Raw genomic sequence first — 21,786 nt, forward strand, 5'->3', positions numbered from 1 at the left:
CCAAACTGGAGGGTGGGTGGGCAGGCGGAAGCGGTGAGCCGAGTGGGCCGGGGTCGCTCCGACTGTCCCACCAGGACTTCCCGGGCAGGGCGAGAGGCCCTTGTTCACATCCTTGGTGACCCGCCCGGGGGTGACCGGCTGAGGCACGGGGCGCCTACAGGGACGCTGCCCAGGGAGCCAACACGCCACCCGGCACCGCAGTTGCTCCCTCCCCGTCTATGAAAGAAGAAGGGCGTCTTCCCAAAATCAGGCTCCCCTGCATTTTTTTTTTTTTTTTTTGCGGTACGCGGGCCTCTCACTGTTGTGGCCTCTCCCGTTGCGGAGCACAGGCTCCAGACACGCAGGCTCAGCGGCCATGGCTCACGGGCCCAGCCGCTCCGCGGCATGTGGGATCTTCCCGGACCGGGGCACGAACCCATGTCCCCTGCATCGGCAGGCGGACTCTCCACCACTGCAGGGAAGCCCCTCCCCTGCATTTTTTGCTTTCAACGCAAACCACACGAGTCAGAGAGAGTCGAGAATCAGTGTCGCGGAACCAGGTCCAAATAGGAGGTCTGGCAACAAACGAGCTCAGCGCGTCCATCCACCAAGTCCTTCCTCAGAACCCTCGTGAGCTTAGAAAACACTTGTTCTCATTCTTACCATGTCCAACTACAGCTCCGAAAATATCTCCGAGAAAATCAAGACACAGACGAACCTTGTTTTCTATTGAAACTGTTATTATTTGCCATTAAGAATCGCGCACTGTACGGCTAAGAGTGAGCGCTCCTCAGTAATCCTTTCCCGACACACGCGAGACACAGCCCCCGCTGCTCAGGGTGGCCCCCACCTCCGCCGTCCGTGCCGCCAGCAGGAGCTGCAGCGAGACCCCCGGCCCTGCCAGCAGCGGCGCAGCAGAAGGAATGGAAACCTTCCCACCCAACTCGACCTGATGGATGACGGGGGGATGAAGGGGAGAGAGAATGGGAGATGGAGGGAAGCACTCACGTCGGCAACACCTGGGGGGCCGGGATGCCCTCTGCTCGCTCGCTGGGCCGGCGAGGGCTCTGCAAGGAAGGCCCCCGGGGAGAAGGCTGCCACCTCCTGGGCTCCCAAACCCCCGCCTGCGCTCCCTGGTGGGACAAAAGCCACTGCGTGCGGCGGTGCCCGGGGCCCAGAACACAGGTTGAATGAAGGAGGCGGGTGCTGGCGTCCGTCCAGAAGGTCTCCAGCGGGCGCGAGGGGCAGAGGCACAAAGCTGAGGTTGGACCCTCCGGCCCCAAACCATCCGAAGCCTCGCTGACCGGGAGGCGGAAGAAGGCCCCGGGGATGCTAGAGCGACAGGCAAGCAGCAGCTCGGGGGCCCCACGGCCTCACCTGCGGCTCTGGCGGCGCGTCTGTCCCGGTGCCACCTGCACGGCGATGTCTTTGGGCTCACCGCCCCCACCCCTTGCTCCTCTCCTCCCAATGCGAGGAGGCCCGGGCCGTGGTTCCTCGGCCCCTTCTCCCGCCGCGATGGCCCTGGAGGCCACGTCTTCGGAGCCTGGCTCAGGACACGCCCAACAGAAGCCATGTCCGTCACGAAACTTCAAACAGGACTTTAATTCCAAAGCGAACCCGGGCCTGGAGCCCAGGAGGAAGCGGGGCCGGGCAGGGCTGGCAGTGTGGCGGGAGAGCCCCTCGTGCGTGTCTGGCGCTTGGGTCTCCAGCGGCGCGGGCCTCTTTGTGGGCGGCAGGCGGGCGGGCGGCGGCAGGCGGGATGAGATGCGGCGGCCGAGCGCCCCTGCAGGGCCAGTGAGACCGTCCCCCAACTGCAGGATCCTCAAAGGGACAAGATTTCAAAGTCTTCATCTTCTGAGTCAAAGAATCTTTCCAGTCGCTCTACGTCAGAAGCATCTAGAAGGAACACGACAAAACCTCAGCAGGTGCCAGGCGTGGCTCAGCCTGGGGTGCGGGCCGAGGAGCAAGGGCCCGTGTGAGCACACCCGCCCCACGAAGGAGCGGTCCTGCCCAGCGCCGGACCGGCCAGGGCGTGGAGGGAGGCCGGAGGGTGCCCGGACCACCCGGCTGAGGTGCCCTCCTCCCGGGCGGGGGGTCCGAGCAGGTGGGAGAGGGGTTCTTGCCCTGTGAGCACAGGGACAAGGGCCTGGGCGGGTGAGGGCATGTGCAGCTGGGGGCAGACACGCCCCTCACCAGAGCCCAGAGGGAAGCAACGGAGGCCAGGAGGGCAAGGGTCCCATCCCAGGAGGGGTGCCCGCCCCCTGCACCAGCCGGGTGTGGTGGGGCATCTGTCCTGAGTCTGGCGCTGGCACCCCGACCCCCGCGGTTCCCGTGAGGCGTGGTCTGTAGTCCTCCCCAGGGCAGTCCCTATGTGCTCAGGGCCCCCCGGTGGGTCCCCTTTCCCCACGTGCCACGTACTTGATGCACTCTGGGGGAGGCGCCCCCAAGCCCAGAGCCACCGGGCAGTGGGGACGGAGCCACCTATGCCACATCAGCACAGGAAGCCTGGCCTGGTCCGGCTGTCAGGACCAGGGGCCGCGGGAGGGCCCGGGCGGGCTGCGGGTGTGCTGCCCCAAGCGGGTGGGAGGAGGGAGGGCAGCACCAGCAGCGTCCCTGGTCCCACTCACGAGGGGCTGCCGAGGGGCCGCACAGCGTGAAAGGTCAAAGGCAACTGGGACGGGACCTGGGGAGGTGGAGGGCAGGGCAGAAGCATCACGCAGGCAGCACCCCCAGCCTCAAGACAGGGGACGCCCCCGTCCCCACCTGAGATGGGGCCCTGGGGCATCCGGACTCACCTAAGGACAAGTTCAGGACGTCAGGACAGGCCAAGTGGGAAGGCTGCCGCTCCACCAGCTCAAACATTGGCAGCGCGCCTCCAAGGAGGGACAGCTGTCAGCAGGACACAGCGCGTCAGGGGCCCCGTGGGCGGAGGGAGGCGCCGTGCGCAGGCAGGAAGCCCGCCACCCCTCACCACCCAGACTCGGGACTGGAAATCCCAGTGAGCCTCCAGCAGAGTCTGGCCCCGCGCTTTGATCACAGCAAGGACGCACCTGGCGTCCAAGGACCAGGCAAGGCGCGCGAGACGCGGTGCAGCCGAGCACCGCGGAGCAGGGGAGGAAGGACCCTCAGACCCGCGCGGGGGCGGGGCCCCACCAACCTTTTTCACTTGCTGGCACCAGTCGTTAAAGTCGTCCTCGGTCCCACAGAAAAAGCCCTGAAACCAAAGCCAGCAGGAAGCGAGTGGCACACACGCCCCACCCGCCGGCCGCCGTGCGCGTCCTGGGCGTGGTGGCCACCGCACACCCGGCCCCCTTCGCCTCTCCAGCCCCTACGCCCCTCTGTGGGCTGCGTCCACAGCTCTACCCTCGCCCTGTGCCTGGACTGACCGGGGAGTGAGCCGGTCACAATGACAAGTCAGGGCAAAGCAGAGAGCGCGCCCCTCCCCGTGCCCCTGGGGCTGGGCCGCAAGCCTTAGTGGCCCACAGCATGCGGCACAAGGGGATAAGCGGACCCCTCCCGAGGGGACACCAGACATGCGGACCCCGTCCCCCTGGAGCTACCGTCTGCAGGGCTCCAGGGTTGGGATGAGCTACTGGGAATGCTCAACCCGCCACGTGGAGAAAAAGAAGCTGGGGAACCAGAGAGGCACTCGGGGCTCTTCTCAGGGCCCTGGTGTGAGAACACGCGGGATGTGGCCGGAAGACGGAGGCCTGTTTCCCCGGAGCAGCCGTCCTCCGCGGCCACGAGAGCCAGGATGCGCGCTCCCACCTGACCTGATGTTCACGAGCTCACAGCGGGGGGGGGGGGGGGGCTCCTGTGACAGCGGAGCCCCCACGCGCCAGCCCGCCGCCACCGACCTCAGGGCGCGACCGAGACCCATGGGCGGTGCGTCTGGGGTCGTCCCTTCTCAGGACCGAGTGCCTCGTCGTGTCCACAACTCAGTTAATCACTCCCCTAGGGGTGTTATGATTCCTATAGGTGTTTTTGGCCTCTTTCAAACCTATTTTGAGAACAACCAACAATTCCAGCCGTGTAATCAGAAGAGAGCAAGCGAGGAGGTTCATTCCTAGGGACCGCTGTGCAGACTGGGCTACTCTAAAGAGTGAAGACAGACCAAGAAGCCCCGCAGGGGTGCTGCAGGGCAGCGACGCGGGACACTCTCGCGCGCACACGCCTGCCTGGGCCGCACCTGAGGCTGCCGTCAGCCCTTCGTGCTCCTTTGAGTTCTAAGCCACGTGAGCATAATACTTATTCCAAAACGCTGAGATTACAGAAACGGGGATGCCTTCCTTCTCATCCTAAAGCAGCAGCAGGACTGGGCACAAATGCCTCGGGACACCCGGGCACACGCGCGTGCAGCTGGCGACAGTGGGACCAAGCGGGGGACGCACCACGGCGATGGACGGGTCGAGCTCTGCGATGCTCATCCTGCTGGGCGGGTGCTGGCAGTGGAAGCTCTCGTCCGGGATCGGGCAGTGCTCAGAGGCCTGCAGGGCTGGCTGCGTGGTGTGAGGGTCCAGGTAGATGAGTTCCTCACCTGGGCGGGCAGCAGGCAGGTCAGCGGGAGGCCGACAGAGCTGCCTCACCACAGCCACCAGCGCCACGTGGCTGGACGGGAAAAGGGCACACGTCGCACCGGCCAGGCGGGGGCACACTGCCTGTCAAGTGGGGGGGGGCTGCCCGAGAGACCACGCCCCTTCCTCCGACGTCACTGCAGACCCCACTCACCCACGTAGCCGATGAAGTAGCGGGCACTGTTGGGCTTCCCTCCGATCACGCCCAGGGACTGGGGCATCATGAAGCAGTGCTGCGGGGCGGAAGACAGGCCGGGCCACTGAGCGAGGGGCTTCCCGCTCCCCCTGCAGCGCCAGGTGCGGACAACCGCAGACGAAGACCAGACCCCCAGGGTGCGGGTTCCGGACGCCGAGGCTGCAGGTCCTCAGGAAAGCCCCGGGCAGCCGGAAGGGACAAGGGGAGGCTGGGGAGGCGCAGACAGGGTCGGCCCAGCCTGCACACACGCCGGGCGGACAGGCGCAGGGAGTGGCCGGCGCACCGTGGGGGCGGGGGGTGGAGATGGAGACGGGAGGCCAGCAGCTCCACGTCAGCAAGAGGGGCAAGGGCTGCGGGAGGTGGCAGCAGGGACGAGTGAGCTGGCGGGGGCCGGGGGCCCGCAGGGCGGTCAGAGGGCTGGAACGGACAAGACGGAGACAGCTAGTGCTTTCGCGAGGACGCGGGGCCTCCGCCCCCTGGTGGGCAGGGAAGACAGGCGGGAGGGCACCTGCCAGCACAGACCCACCTTCAGGGTCTCCGCGTAGGCCGCATTGATGTCCGTGAGCCCCAGGCGCAGCGGGACCAGCAGCACCAGCGGTCTCCATGGTGACGGCCTGCTGGCGACCTCAGGGCCGGCCGGGAGCCCGTTACAGCGCGGCTCGGAACCTGCAGGAAGCGCTGCGGCCCCGGCACAAGGCAGGCTGCTCCCGCACAACCTTCCTGAAAAAGGGACACGTGCTTTTATGGGCTAAATGAAGTAGGCAGAAGTTCACCCAAGAGAAACAGTTACAGGATTTACACTGTTAACATGAAACGAGTATAAAAAAGTCAAGTACTTGAAGTACACCTCAAACTTGGAAAATAAAGTATAACACTAACCCTGCTGCCGAGAGGAAAAAAAATAAATTTGCACATTTTCTATGCGTTTAACTTAAATTTTTTATTGTGAAATAAAGCATACACACAAAATAATGCAAGAAAACATTTACATGCATCTTAGAAGCAATAATAAGACAAGCACCACAGAGCCACCAGCCCGGTGGACGCAGCACTGACCCAGGGCCCCTCTGGTCCCCCCTCAGCAAGGACAGCAACGAGCGATAACTTTTCTCCTTCCTTATTCTTCTGTCTAAACACACTGGGTAATCCTTCAATAATCGGATTAACTACAGGGTTCAGTGGTAGGAGAGAGCCACTCCAGTACCCCAAGCACACCAGGCACCCCGTCCGTGGTTCCTAAACACCTTTCCCCACTAAAAGGAACCAGGGGGAAAATGTCTGATTCCAGGGATGAGGCAGGGAATGTACCAGGTGAGCCTGAGTCTAGTTAATGCCAGAAAGAGAATGCTGAACAACAAAAACGACAGGACTCTGTCAAAGAGGCAGTCGAATTTGGGACAAGGAATAAATAATGACCATAAGGGATAACACCTTGAATTAAAAACAGAATCCAGGAAGCTGCTGGCTCTAAAAACAGGTCTTCCAAATGTAAATAAGGCGAGGGCACAGGGGAGAACAGAGGGCTCTTCCCAAGAAGAGCGCCAGCAGATAAACTGGAAGGGGTGCACGCACTAGAGACACCACCGTTTCAGACCCGACGTAGTACATCCTCAGTGCGTGTGACGTATCCCCGCCAGATCACTCGCGAGCCGCTAGGCACCAGGGGTGCGTCCTGAACAGGTGACCGAGGCAGCGCTACTGACAGGGAGCAAGCCGTTTCCGGGTCGCTCTACCGTGGACACCGCCACCAGGCACGCTCCTGGTCAACAGGCCCGATCCAAACCTAAACGGGCCTGTGTCACGAAGCCTCCACAAACTCCAGAAGGCCCAGGCACATACATCTCCTCCATCGGGCTGCTCCTGCGGTGTGTCCTTAAACACACCTGTGGCCTAGTGAGTGACGTGCTCCTGGATCTCCCAGCCGCTCCAGCAAAGTAACAGAGCCAAGGAGACGGGCGTGGGAACCTCCAACCCATAGCCAGTCTGTCGGAAGCACAGGTGACCACCTGCACTGGCCACTGGGGTCTTAAGTTGGGGGCGGGGGCCAGTCTGTGGGTCTGATGCCACCTCCAGGTGTGCAGACAGGGCCAGAACTGAGCTGAACTGCAGGATGCCCATTCATCTTCACTTTTTATGATCTGGTCACCAGTATTAAACGTACGTGTTTTCTCCTGAGTTCAGTACACATCAGATTCTGATATGTAGTCTGTAAACTTGACTCTTTTTGACCCAAAAGCTAAAACAGAAGTTTGACATTTCTAGGTAGTAAGAGTTTGTCGTTTTTTCTATGTACTCTGCATTAGTTTATATAAATGTCCCATGGACATTTCTGAAAAGGTATGTTCTGCTACCAGAATCTAGGGTTTGACACATGTTCCGCTAAACGCTCTTACTGTATTATTCACATCCTTGTAACTTTATTTTTATATACTCGATCTGCCATACTGTCTCTCTTAATTTACTATAAGTTTTGCTTCGCTGATTCTGAGGCTCTTTTGTGATGAGAACACTTTCCTTGCTGACTAGATGGTCGCCACTAGCGCGGCCCCTCTGGTGTCTCTGGAACAAGCGCAGGGAAGCAGGACTGTCGTTGCTGAGCTCGGGGCTCACTGCATCCTCGCGTGGCCTGGCCCATACAAATGCCCTGTTAGTAAGGGGTGGGTTTCTGGCTGCACCAGGCCCCCATTTGTAGTTTTCTAGCCCCATTAGCATTGTCAACGTGTCTAAATTCTCTGCTTTTCCATCAGGAGACCTCATGAACCCAGGTACTCCTCAGAATTCTAAACACTTCCAGTAGCGCCTGGCATGGCCGGAAGACGAGATGGCCAGGGCCAGTGTGAATCGCCCTTCTTCATGGCGCATCAGGGCACACACAGGGCCTTGCAGTTGAACTCAGCACACAGGCGTCAATTATTTGTAACGAAGACGCAGAAGCAGCGTGGGCACCAAGTGGCCTTCCGCTCAGCCTGGCCGGCACCGCCCTCAAGGGCCCACGGGCCAGGCAGGGAAGCGAGCTGCCCTGGTCCCGTCTGCCACGACACCGCGCTCTGGCTCACTTACTGATGTCCTCCATCACCACCGTGTTGTCCATCGCTACGTGAACGGCCAGGGCGCTCCACGTGTCGAAGACGGCGAGCTTCCTACCAGAGAGGGCAGAACACACTGATGAGCCTTCACAGCTCGAAGACCTGTGGCCTCTGCCGGCCGCTTCTTCTCGCCCGGGCCCCACGCTTGCCACACCCAGCCGCCATCGTGCAGGGCAGGTCCTGTGCAGGAGCCTGCCGGGGTGCCACTTCCCGATCAGGCTGGACACGGGCAACAACCAGAATGTAAGCCCAGGTCTCGGACACTGCCCGAGGCAGGCCCAGCCCCGTTGTATCCCCCAGGGCCCCTGAGCCAACGGCCGGCTTGAGTTCTCACAGAGAACCTGCGGGTGACAGAGAGCCCAGCAGGGAGTCACCGTGCTGGGTGGGTCACTGTGGCCGAGGAATTACGGTTCTGAAAGAAGAGCAGATTCCGTGACCGAAGGCACGACGGGAAGGCCTCTGAGCTCACCTTAGGGGCTGTGCAGGGGCTCCCCAGGTGAGAGCGCACCCAGCGCACCTGGGGACACGGGTGGAGGGCGGAGGCCCCTGGTCTCCTGGTGGGAAGGCCAGAGCGGATGCCACCTGCAGGGCTCCACCGGCTACCTCCCTCCCCTCCCTCCCGGGCTCACCGAGGGCCAGGTGGGTCCCCGTGCTGAGAGACGCGGACACACAGGAAACCAAGTCCCAGGAGAGGCTGGCACTCCAGGGGAGCTAAGTGCCTGGGGAAAGCACAGAGCAGGGGCAGAGGGGAGGGCGCTCCTCTGACGCAGGCGCAGGGAGGCCTGGGTGGGAGAGGCCTCGGCGCAGAGGCCCGGGGAGCAACGCGGAAGGCCTTGGGGGGCGCTCCAGGCGAAGGGCACAGCACTGCAGGGGGAGGACAGGGCCGGCATGCTGGCCTTTGCCTGCCGCCCTCCCGGGAGCAGCGGGAAACCCCAGGACAGCTGAGAGAAGAGGAACAGATGGCCACCGTGTTTCTTGAGGATGTGACTCTGCTGCAGACTCTGCTGCAGTTTGGAGGGAGACGCCAGGATGGTAGAGAGAGAAGGCGGCGAGGGGGGGCCTGGGGGGCAGAGAGCACTGCTCAGAGCTCGGGCACACGCGGGTGGGCTGTGCTCAGCTTTTGGCCTGAGCCCCTGGAAGGGTGGTGCTGCGTTCCTGTAGGAGCAGTGGGCTGCACTGGAGCAGAGGGCAGGGCCAGCTCTGGGTCTGGGCTATTAGGTCAACGTGCCCCTTGGGCATCTGAGGGGCACTGCCGAATAAGCGTCTGGTTGTGAGTCTGGAGTTGGGACAAATCAGGAGCTGCGCGTGCGCAAACAGGAGGTGAAAAGCCGCGACCAAAGGCGCGAGACAAGCCCGCAGGGCTCAGCAGTGCCGGCGACCAGATGGACAGAAGAGGACAGCTGAGCAGCCCAGGTTTCCAAGGAGCGCGGCAAGCACCCACACCGGGGGCTGCCTGTAGACAGCTGAGTAAGTCGGGGCTGAAACTCGGCCTTGGGACATGATGATGGAACTGACTGTGACCTCGACCGGGCTGCTTCAGGGCAGCGGGGCTGGGCCAGGACGCTAAAGGGCAGTGGAGGCTGGAAATCCCAGGGGCTGGGCAAGGAGACACAGACACAGTGGGCTTGGGGATCAGCTGGAAGCTGGACAGGAAGCGGAGCAAGTGTCCTAGACCCCAGGAACTGACCCCAGCAGCAGGTGAGGAGGCTCACGCTGGGCCCAGGGGCAAAGGGAGGCGCCCACGGGGACTCCTGCAGCGCGGGAGCAGGCGGCAGAGGCGCGAGGCGGACGCGCGGGGAGCCAAGGCTGAAGACAGTGGTCTCAAGGCAAGGGGATGGGCGGGAGCAGAGGCGGAGGCCCAAGGCGGCCACAGGCTGCCCGCCTGAGTGTCGTCACCCACGACCACTTCCCACTTCCCAGGCCACCAGACACCATGGCACAGGAGAGGATGCGACACACAAGGAGCAAAGGCCCGATCCAGTGGCTGCATCTGGATGAAGGCATTCAGCCTCACTAGAAACGGAAATCCCAATTCGCGAGACCACCGGCACGGTCACCTCTGAGGACCCTCCTGAGGGTCCTGAAAAGAGGATGAGACCCCTTATTTCCTTCAGCAGCAAAGACTGAGGCAAGGCTGAGCACCCCAGGCACCCGTGCCACCCTGCAGGGGGGGCAGGAGCGCGCTCGGCACCTACTTGAGGACCTGGGCGACGGTGTTGGGCCCGTACCACTGGCCGATGGACTTGCCCTCGCCGACTCCCATTTGTGCTGCAGGAAACAGAGCCGGTCAGCGGCACACGTGCCCCGCCACCCCCACACCCCTCCCTGCGCCTCACAGAGGCCGATCCCAGCACGTGTGGCGTGAGGCGCGCGTCACAGGAAGCCTGCCTTGGGCACGAGCTCCTGACTGGCACCAGGACGCGTCCTCCCAAAGGGACAGACTCCTCCTCAAGGTGTCCCCTCCCCACCGACCTGCACCGGGCAGCAGGACTGGGGACATGGCCCAGGCGAGCGAGTTCAGGGCTCTACCCGCACCTCCGTCTACAGGTGGAGACACGACGCTCAGAAGCTGGATTAAGACACAGGAGCGCCCGGACTGCCGGCCGGAGCCCGGGAGGACCAGCGTCCAAGGCCACCAAGTTGGTGTCCAGAGACGGGGCGCCTCACAGCACTTCACCACTGGCCCAGGGCCGTCCCCACCCTGCTGGCCTGCGCCTCACAGCACGCCAGAGCTCTCGGGGACCCGACGCCGCAGCGTCCCGAGGCATGGGCCCGGCGCGCTGCCACCCCCCACCTATCTGGTGGATGGAGTAGCAGCTGTCCTTCCTGTCCAGGAACTCGTGCAGGACGCTGAAGTAGCTGTCCGGCTGCCTCGTCCGCCGCGTCCACCTCCAGTCTACGGAAGACACAGACGAAGTTCAGTCTCACCAAAATACAGGCAAGAAGGTTTCATTTCTCTAAGGCACTCAAGGCACTCGTGGTATCCAAACCTCTCGTGAACCTTTCTAAATTTAAGAACCGAGTTCTCCGGGATTTCAAATACACAGATGCCAACACATCAAGACAAATCCATACAGAAAGGAGAGAATGGCTCAGTAGTTCAAAAATAATTTCTACAAGACAAACGTTTATCAACATTTCTTTAAAGCCCCTTTCTCTAACCGACGAGAACCACTGGGTCGTCGCTGAAGGAAACCCCAAATCCTAAAGTGTCTCGTGGTGACCCACTCCCGCCGACCTGGCCCCACCACCCTCCTGGCTTCCTGCAGACGTGGCCGCCCCAGGCTGACTCACCTCGGCCCAGGTGCCGGCACACCAGGGCTTGGGCAAAGATCATCTGTCCACACCGCAGCATGCAGCCCCAGCCCGTGTCCGAGGTGGGGCCGGTGCCCCCTGCCGTGGAGGACAGAGAGAGAGAGGCACTCACCGTCAGACCGAGGCCAGGAGCCCACGCACGGGTCACCTCCGCGTCAGGCGACACATGCCACGTGAACCTGCTCACACCAAGGCTGCGTTTGCTGGGAAGTGAAACGTCCTAACAACCCCCTCAAAATGGGCCAAGACGTGAACAAGTCACAGAGAGAAAAGAATGTCTGGAAACATGGAAAGATGCTCAGCCTCATGAGTAACGCGGAAAACGCCGCCCACCGGCCAGGGCACAGGGAGACTCTGACGCTGGGCACCGCGGTACCAGGTGTGCGCAAGACAGGCCCTAAGATGACAGGAAACAGCGCTGAGACCACGCGGGCCACCGTGGGGGGGCTGCATCCTTTGCCCGCCCCTCTGGCAGCCCCTCCCGCACACACGCGCAGAGGACAAGGCCCGCCTCCCGGGGCAGCGGTGGGATTGGGGGAGGCAGAGCCAGGTGTGCAGAAACAGCCCCAGCCACCCACCCACGCCCCACACGGTCGGCTCCACGCGGCCAAGGCCGACACAGACCACACGGCCGGGAGAGCCACCACGCTCCACCCGATGGCTTTTCCAAACACAGGGCTGCCCTCCAGCCTGCCCTGCCCCTGTGGGTTCAGACACCTATGGGTTCAGGACGCTGTAGGTCAGGTGTCTGTCCTCCCGACCACACAGTGAGCCTCACAGGCCAGGCGACCCCACCCCTGAGTCCAGGGCCAAGTAGGGGTGAAAGGAGAACTTTTGCTGGATGAACCAACATTTCCCGAGCATGTCTGACAAGCCCTGTCACTAGACACTAACCCTGGTGATGATGGCCACACCCCCTACCTTCCAGTGTTCCCAGACGTCGAGCTCTGGGGGACGGATGGAAGCACATCTAGCAGTGGGACCAATCAAGACAGGCCGCCAAGGCAGGGCCGCCTCCTGGTCCCAAACCTTGGCCTGGGGTTCTCTGACTGGCAGAGGCCAGGCGCGGAGCCAGGCCCCATCTGTCCACCTCCAGGGGTACCGCGAGGAGAATCACTTCAATGGAACATGCTTTCGTATCACGTGAAACACGTCACATCCACCTTCAGCTCCCACCACAACTAGGTGTGGGAGATACTAGAAAAGGCAACGGGTACGGAGCAAGGGCGTCCCAACATCCTGGACCAACAGCAAGAAGCACGCTGTACAGCTACGACGCAGGACAACACCAGATGCACAGGCACACGAGCCCCCCGGGAGCAGCAGGCTGCAGCGCGACCGTGACGTGCCACACCGCTTCCCGCCCCGTTCTGCTCTACGTTTCCAATGCCGGTCGTGACCCATTATCCAGATTTTAGGCCCCAGTAATAGAGTGTGGCTTACAGTCAGAAACAGCACTGCCTCAGCAGAATCAGGGGCCCTGGGTTTGGAATCCAGCTCTGCCACCACCAGGCGCAAGACCTCAGCCGGTTTATTTAACTAGGGTTGCCTCAGGATGACACCAAGTGACAAGTACTTGACACACTGAAGTCAAAGCTAGAAACCTAAGTTTTCCTCTTGAATCACATGCGCTTCATCCCACGTTACAACAAACAGTACTCACCAATGGCCGGGAAGTTCTTCCTGTATGTAAACCAAAGTCTCGACGCCACATCGGCCAAGATCTCGTCCTTTTCTAGAGAGCGTTCAAGAGAAGAAACATGCACACACAGCCGTCAGTTTCCAGGGCACATGTTACAGAGAGACAGCAGATAACTACCGCCACCAAACAGTCCTTTCTGCAGACTGAGCACGCAGAGCACAGCAGGCTCCGGCAGGGCTGGTACCTGTGAAGATGCTGTACTTTCTACCCAGGATCCAAAGAGGCTCCGAGGTTTCGGGGAAATCTTCAAACTCAGCAAATCGGAGAGTGTCGTAGGTCAGAGTAGCTATGGAAAGCAAAGACACACTCTGATGACAGTTCTATGATTTCATAAAACAACATCAGAGATAATTTATAGCATCTCCGTACAAAGAGCACACGTGGAATTCTGCATCTCAGTGCACCAGCCACACCACTACACTGAGAAATCAAACACTCGCAACCCGGCAGCGGCCCTGCACCCACTTCCTGAGCCTCTCAAATTCAAGACAGAGTCATTGTCTGGCAGACCCAAGGGTGAGAGACCAGCTGGGGGCCAGGCCCAGGGCACAGAAAGGAGGGGAAAAAAAGGCACCTGATTTAAGCCCTTAACTGGTTTAAATTTAACTCTAAAAAGACAAAAACACAAGAGGCCAAACCTTTATCTCTGTACACGAGGGCGGCCCCAGATGGCACAGAAGGTCGAGCAAGCCCTCCTGGCCGTCCCAGGGCTCCCAGGCCATCCCGACTTCTGGGTTAGGAGCCGTAATGCAGTGAGCAGCAGAGGGGCAGAGCACTACTCCTGGGAGGGACACTGACCTCCTGAAACTAGTGCAAAGCCCTTCAAGGTCCCGGGTGCCGCGAGGCCTGGAACCTGGGGGGGCGCACCCCGACTTCCTAAGGAGGTGCCGTGCGTGCAGCAGCGTCCACCTGCTGTGTCTCCAAGGCCTGAGCGCCTCCTCTGTGAGCACCCCCTTCCGTGTGGCTTCCACAAAGAAGCTCGAGAGGCCGTGTCCTTACCGCCCTGGAGCTCCGGCAGAGGACACCCTCCCTCTGCACACGGCCCCGGAGGCGACAGAGCTCAGCCACTGCCCGCGAGGTGAGGGGCACACAGTGTGTCCCAGGTACCCCATCTCCCCAGCTGCTGCCTCACCAGCTCCACAGTGCTCTCTTACCCTTCACCTGCACTCAACTCTTTGGAAAATCAGAGATATTAAATGCGTTTCCCCCACACCGGAGTTTATTTTTCAACAGCCCTACCTTTCGGTAAAAATGACATATGCTATTTATAAAAAAAAAATAAAAACCCCGAAGACTACAAAATGTAAAAAATCACCCTCAGCTTCGTGCCCAGCACTGACTCTCCTTCCAGAAGCCTGTATGTGTAGATCCATAAACGAAGCCACGCCGCACCTGTGGTTTCTTCATCCTTTTCCACGTGGTGGTCGCAGCACCCCACCCAGATGTCTCAGGGCCTCACAGTGTCCTGCTGCACGCACATCCCTGCCAGCCCACATCCCACAACCTCCCGGCTCCGGCCTTCACAGGCTGGAGGTTCCCGAGCAGGCACTTAGCCTCTTGGTGTGGAAAGCCCCTCACCCATAAAACGGAACATGTAACAGGATGCCCGGCAGCGCAGCGCTGAAGTGTCCCTGAAACCCTTCCCATGAGGGGCTCACGAGGAGGCTGGCAGACAGAAGGCTCCCAGATCAGCTGGTGTCACTAACATCAAGGACGAAGACAAGCAATTCTACTACATCCAAAAGGATTAACTGGATGCACAGCAAATTCACAGCCACAGGGCTGGGATAGCAGCGCCCACTGAACGAACAAATCCGCTTCAACAGAAGGCCCTGTGTTCACCGCTTCAAGAATGCTCAAACTGGGACTTCCCTGGTGTCCAGTGGTTAAGAATACGCCTTCCAATACAGTGGACGCAGGTTCGATCCCTGGTCGGGGTACTAAGATGCCATATGCCGCGGGGCAACTAAGCCCGCACACTGCAACTACTGAGCCCTCGAGCCGCAACGAAAGATTCCCCATACCGCAACTAAGACCTGACGCAGCCAAAAATAATTATTTTTTTTAAAAAAAGGGATCCTCCCCCTTGCAAAAAGAAAAAAAAAATAGAATTCTCGAACGTTGGGAACCCAGACCCAGCTCTGCCTTTTTTCTTTTCACCTGAAATCCTACAGGGTCAGAGGAGTCCTGTGCTTCCAGAGCAAGCTCTGCTGCCCAGAGGGCTGGGTGCAAGGCAGGGAACATGTCTTTCCAGACATTCTTTTCTCTCTGATGTGTCTGCTTGTCCACACCTCTCCAGACGATGTCAGCCAGGCCGCTTTGGGATCAGGGGTAAATAATTTAATGTCCAAGTTTCTCTCTCCCCTTTTTTACATAAGATTACTTGTTTCTGCAGGTGATTATAAAAACCGAGTTGAGATGAGTTAAAGTTCTACCTTTTCAAGGAGCTGAAAACATCATGTGTCTCTGCTGCCCCTCGAAAGCCACCCCACATCTTCAGAAAGCACGGCCTTCTCTGACCTCGAGGCTTAAACGATACGTACGCTCAAAACCCACAAAGATGACTCCAAGAAAAAAGCACGCAAACAAGACCTGATTTCAACTGACAGCGCTGTGGGACTGTACCTCTCACCCTGCTGGACCGAGACCCCAGGAGACTGCAGCCTTGAACTGAAGGCAGACATGCCTTCTAAACGCTGGAGGCTCTGAGCAACAGAGGGACGCGGCACACATCAAAGGACTGTTGAGACACTCCTGAGACACCTAGCTTCCCACAGTGAGAAAACTACCACCACGAGGGAGACAAGCAGATAAGGAAGAGAAGGAAACAAGGTTCGTTCTGAAAGCCAGGTGACGACGGCCGGCCGCCCTGCAGTGGAGGGGATTTTTCATCTCCAAAGACACCACATGCAAAGCAGGCACATCTCTCAGGGTAATGAGTCAACTTTATAGGCAACAAAGCCAACTTCAGAGGGAAGGTAGTAACAGGTGTCCTACCTATTAAGTTAGAACACATCACCGAGCTTCCTGCTGTAACTAACAGAATGATGGCTGTGCAGTCTCAGCCTTTAGAGTCCTCACTGCGTGAGGCACCTGAAGGGAAAAAATGGGCAAGGTGGCAGCCGCAGGGCCCGGCAGCTCAGGTGCAGCCGGGAGGTGACAATGCAGGTGGTCCCCACGTCCCCTGGGCCCACACCTCCCTGTTCCTCCTGATGGCAGGACCACCCGAGTCCTGCCCCCTGTTGGGTGCGGGTCACACCTGCCTCTTGAACCAGCCGCGGACACCCCGCAGGCCCTGCTCCCCTCTCCGGGCCACACGGGGCACCGGGCAGAGCATCCCGGTCAGCGCGCGGGGCCAGAAGTCCGTCACTCCCCCCGTGGGAACCCTCCGCGCCTGTTTCCTCGCTGGTAAAGCAGGAGTGGTGCTGCTTTCCTCGAGGCTCATGGGAGGAAGAAACACGTCAACACACAAGAAGAGCTCTGATCCTCACTGGGTGGCGATGGGCAGCGCACGCGGGGCATCGCTGAAGCGGGTAGGAGACCTCGTCTCCAAGGCCCGCGACCACAGGGAGGTGCAACACCCGGGACGACGTCCACCGCCCGAGTGACTTTACCAGACCCGGACCCGGTAACGGAGCCCGCTCGCAAGGGCAGGGCCGCCGGCCACTTCCCGGGCTGCTTCACTGTCCTCAGGCTTCCACCCCGGAAAGCAGCACAGAGACGGACCTGCGGCGGCTTCAACCAGAAGAGCGGCGAGCGGAGGGCTTCTCGTCCCCGGGCCGCTGTCAGAAAGTCCCCGCGGGCCTGCGCAGAGGACGGGACCAACCCTCCCTCCTGACACCCACCCGCGAGGCCACGGGCCGGGGCACCTGGACCGGACCCCCAGCTCCCTGACCTTCGGCTCAGCCTGTGTAACGGAGAAATGAAAGACTTTTCCGAATTCCATTCACCTCCAGTGTTCAACTTCCTAATTTGTATTAAGATTTGATTTTGGAGACAGAGAATCCACACGCTAGCTCTATGACACCCGACTCAAATCTCTAAGCCTCAGTTTCCTCACCCACGAAATGGGGAGAAGCTGCCAGCTCTGCCCAGTGGGCTGAGAACACAGGACGGGTTCCAGCACCGTGGGCAACCCCCAGCCATGGCTCTGAGCACCTCCTGTGCCTCTTCCTCGTGTGATCTCAGACCTCATTACTTACAAGAGGAAACTAAATTCCCCCTTCCCTGAACCAAACAACACTTTTGTTTGATCATCGGTATTAATTTAGCCATAAATATGTATTCATGTTTGTGCAGAACAGAAAACATTACAGAACACCAGTCCAGAAAAGACTCCAACAGAAAAACTAATACTTTTCCCTTTTAAAACTAAAGTTCGCGATCACTGAGCTTCACAGAGGCCGACCAACGCGAGGAGCCCACCCTCGAAGGTTCCTCATCGACGGTTCTCAGACTGACCAGCTCCACTGGGGATTGAGGCCAGCAGCCTCCGCACTCCGCCCAGACGGCTACCTCGTCTCACACCACAGCCCTGTGATAACCTCAGCACCTTCACATCCGACATCATTTCATTTGAAGTTCACACACCTCCTGAGTTAAAAGGAGCCCAACTTCCCAAAGAAGTCCAGTCTCCAGATGCCCAGATAATGATTTTAATTTTTTTAAATCTTTTTTTAAATTTTTTTTGTTATTAATTAATTAATTTGGGGCCGCGTTGGGTCTTTGTTGCTGCACACAGACTTTCTCTAGTTGCGGCGAGCTGGGGCTACTCTTCATTGCAGTACACGGGCTTCTCATTACGGTGGCTTCTCTTGTTGCAGAGGACGGGCTCTAGAGGCGCGGGCTCAGTAGTTGTAGCTCAGTAGTTGTGGCGCATGGGCTTAGTTGCTCTGCGGCATGTGGGATCTTCCCGGACCAGGGCTTGAACCCGTGTCCCCTGCACTGGCAGGCGGATTCTTAACCACTGTGCCACCAGGGAAGTCCCATGATTTTAATTTGAAATAAGATGATACACAGAAGCAAGACAGGCACCATCCACCTTGAGAAAGAAGCCTTTTAGAAACACCTTTCCCACCTGGTCACCTGGGTCCCAAATGCCTGATTTTCCACCTCTTCCTCCCTAGGGTGTCCCTGATCACACCCAGAAGAGGAAGTGGAAAGCCTTTTAACCGAATGGCAATTCCATTTTTAAAATGTTTCAATTTAATGTTATTAATATGATAGAAAATAGCAAACTGTGCTCCATAAATGTAACCACATGACAGTCCCAATAACATAACTCATCCAGGGAGAACGACAAAAATCATGCACCATTACTTTTCCTTTAGAGCTAAGTGTAATGTACCACATTTCAAAGACATTTCCTCAAAATGCTTATGCTTCTGAAAGATTATACTCCGTAAATACATATATTATATATGCTTTATGAATAAAATTAGAACAAGGAATCTTCCTTTCCTTCAGAAAATGCTTATGTTTAAGATAACAGGTTTGCAAATAGTTTTTTCAAATCCCAAATAGTTTATATGAAAACGCTGGTGGTTCAGTTCCGAATGAAAAAAGGAAGGAAGGGAAGGAGAATGGAAGGGAAGAAAAGCTGGAACTTCAGCGGCATGAGAATACTGCACACGCCGCTTCAGTGGCCACGCTGGACAGAGCGTCCACAGCGAGCCCTGCTGCCCTGCAGTGAGCTGCCCTCCTCATCAGCCACACTTGACGCCAACACACTGCATTTCCGTTACACACAGACTCTGCAGCCCAGGAACGTCTACAGGACAGGGATGTGTGCGTTAACACCAATTCAAGTTCTGCTTCTTCGATGGCCAGCCACATACCAGACACAATGTAAAGTACCAGAGATGAAGCACAAGACACCGGCTCTGTCCTCAAGGAACGGACAGCGTGTTGATTTAAGTGCCAACTGGAGCGGGTTTTTTTTGGCTGCGTTGGGTCTTCGTTGCTGCGCGCGGGCCTTCTCTAGTTGTGACAAGCAGGGGTTGCTCTTCGTTGTGGTACGCGGGCTTCTCATTGCGGTCGCATCTCTTGTTGCGGAGCACGGGCTCTAGGCGTGCAGGCTCAGTAGTTGTGGCGCACAGGCTTCGTTGCTCCGCAGCATGTGGGATCTTCCTGGACCAGGGCTCAAACCTGTGTCCCCTGCGTTGGCAGGCGGATTCCCAACCACTGCACCACCGGGGAAGCCCCTCGGGCGTGTTTGAATGAACAGTGCTTGGGGCCTGCCTGCCACATTCAGACCTCTACACAGCAGCCCCAGGGCCCCATCCCCAGCTCTGTCTCTCTCCTCCCACACTCAGACCCTCAGTGACCTCGTCCAAAGTGGCCCCCCGCACAGTTCTACCTCCAGCCCCGCCCTCCTCCCTCAGCTCCAGGCCTGCAGACCCAAGGCTCTCTGGACGTCACAACATGGACATCTTGCAGGTACCTCATGGTCACCATGTACAAGACCAAACTCCTAACAGCTCCCCACCAAGAGGGATCTCCCCACGTCTCCCCACCTGAGTGTCTCAGCTCAAGCCATAACCTCACCATCTCCAGCCCCTCCCTCTCCACCCTGCCCTCGCCACGTCCCACTGGTACAGTCCCACTGTCTCAACCTGCAGAGGCAGCCAGAGGTCAACGCCCTCTCCCCACGCTGACCGAGGCCTCCAAGGGTTCGCGCGCGGCGTACTGCAACAGCCTCCTAACTGGTCTCCTGGCCTCGCTGCTGCCTATCTGCAGGAGGGCAGCCCGAGCAAGTCGCGATACTCCTCTCAAAGTCTCCGAAGTATCTTCTGCCCGCTCGGACGCCCTCACCACGATCCAACAAGGCCTCACCTGGGCCGCATCACTGCTCCGTCTTCAGCTCTCTCACCCCCACCCACTGTACCCTGGCCTCACTGGCCACTGGATGCTCCCGGAGCAGGACGCCTGCCCTCCCCCAGCACTGCTTCTGAGTCCTGGTCAAAAGTTACCTCTGTGGTGAGACCTTTCTGGGCCATCCTGGAGACTCCAAACCCCTCCTGTTTGACCCACGTCACCCGCCCACGAGCCACACCGTGGGTGTCATGTCTAGCATGTCAGCCAGCACACGGTTTTTATCTATTTTGTTCACTTCTCTAGCCCCAGGGTCTAGAACAATGCCAGACACAAACCCACACTCAGTAATAAGTATAGTTATTGAACGGATGACTATAAAAACAACCAGGAACTGCATAACATCTGGCAAGGAAGGCAGAATCTGTAAGGACTCCAGGGATGAGGGGAGGCTGGACCATTAATCATCCTAAAAGGTGGTACAGCACCACAGCAGAAAGAAAACTCTCCACAACACCCTACAAATGTCATATACGTTTTTATTAGCATCAGGAGAGGCCTTCAAACGTGAACAGCTTTTCTGCTTTGAAGCAGTGATCTGTGTCCCATGAGGTATCGCCATGTGGCTACTCAACTTTAACGTGATGGTTTTCACGTTTAACGTAAAACGACCATCACAAAACTGTTTCTTCCACCCTAACTGAGTCTCCCAGTGAATGCTCTTAGGCACCCAAGCAGTCATAACCTAAAAGAAAGTAGATGACTAAATAATTCTATTCCTTCCCCGACCCCGGGCCTAGTACTTTTTCTGTTTTGAAAAACTTCACAATACTTCTGGTTAACATCATGTTTCGGGAGTCATGGCTACCATTCTGTCCTACTACCTTGTGACTTAAGTAACAAGATGCCACAAGTCACTGAAATATTGGCCATACAGGTCTATATTACAGTTTCCAAACTGAGAATTCACTAAATTTACACTGCAGCTACCAGGAAAAAAAAAAATGAGGCAAAAACAATGCCATCCAGAATGATAGGTGGAATTAAACCAGAAGAAAGTTTTTACAGATGTGGGGATACTTGAATGCAAATCACTCCCTACAAGTTATAAAAGAACTAAAACTGCTGTGGGATGAAAAAGAGGGCCTTTCAAGGTGTAAGAATGCTTTCAAGGATACTGGACAAATATCCAAAATAGCGTGCCAGCAAAAATTAAACAATTCTCCCCCCTGGAGCAGAAACATGATGAAACAGAGCACAACAGCACATCCACAGATGTACACATACGTACGTATACGCACACACCCTCCCACCCCAGCCCCCACACACTTTGTGTTAGAGAATTAAGACATGATGAGATGGATTCAGTCCGTCTTTTCAGTCACGGAAAACGCTTAGATCACCTACTGGTTACTGAATTTGAAAAAAAAAAAATGCGTATGGTTTGAGTGGTGGAGTATGTTGCTCGCCTCCAGCCCACCCCCGTAACTTTATACGAGTGAAAGTTTCCCCTTCGTAACTCCTAGCGAACGGACAAAAGCTTCCCCACCGCAGTGTCATGGACCGGCTCCGCCCGGCCTCCAGCACCGCTCGGCGTCCCCACCCGCCGTCCCGGACGCCGCGCTGCCCCGATCGTCCGAGCCGGCCGCGGGCCCGGGGGACCGGCCGCCGGGGCGCTGTGGGCGGCCCGGAAAAGCGAGAGACACGCAAACGGGGCTGTCAGACCCGCGCCGGCCTCCCGCGGACGCCGCCCGCGCCCCGCTCCGCCCCAGGGCCCCGCTCCGCCCCGCGCCCAGGCCGCGCCGGCGAAGCCCCGGCCCAGACCTCGGCGCCAAGCGGCCCGGCGAGCGCCGCCCCGGTCCCCCCGCGCCCCGCCGACCCTCACCTGCGTCCATCTTCCCTCCAGAGCCGCCGACTGAGCCCGGCGTCGCTCCGACGGTTCCGCAGAGAGACGCGACGGGCCGCCGCCGTGGCCAATCCGGGCCGAACGGGTGCGGGCGCCGGCGGGGCCGGAAGTACGCGACGGAAGTGCGCCGCCGCCATCTTGGCGTACGGCTGACCCAGCGCGGAGGTCCGGGCCCGCGCGCTCGGCTCCACGGCGGCCTGCGTCGTGCTTCCGGG

The 21,786-nt window shown here is 58.7% G+C and overlaps 1 protein-coding gene across 1 annotated transcript; it reads right to left on the minus strand.

The window, feature by feature from the left end:
* Positions 1-722: 722 nt before the first annotated feature.
* ATG4B (autophagy related 4B cysteine peptidase) lies at positions 723-21,678 on the minus strand. The gene is made up of 13 exons (XM_082659021.1): positions 21,551-21,678; positions 13,037-13,138; positions 12,814-12,885; positions 11,130-11,228; positions 10,630-10,731; positions 10,031-10,103; positions 7,810-7,889; positions 5,276-5,469; positions 4,708-4,786; positions 4,371-4,516; positions 3,137-3,193; positions 2,775-2,868; positions 723-1,875 (listed from the first exon to the last, which is right to left on the minus strand). The coding sequence occupies exons 1-13, from the start codon at positions 21,558-21,560 to the stop codon at positions 1,802-1,804; spliced, it is 1,182 nt and encodes a 393-aa protein (XP_082515147.1). The 5' UTR covers positions 21,561-21,678; the 3' UTR covers positions 723-1,801.
* Between the last annotated feature and the right edge of the window lie 108 nt (positions 21,679-21,786).

The sequence above is a fragment of the Grampus griseus genome (genome assembly GCF_964374135.1).
Source record: "Grampus griseus genome assembly, chromosome: 7".
Classification (NCBI taxonomy): domain Eukaryota; kingdom Metazoa; phylum Chordata; class Mammalia; order Artiodactyla; family Delphinidae; genus Grampus; species Grampus griseus.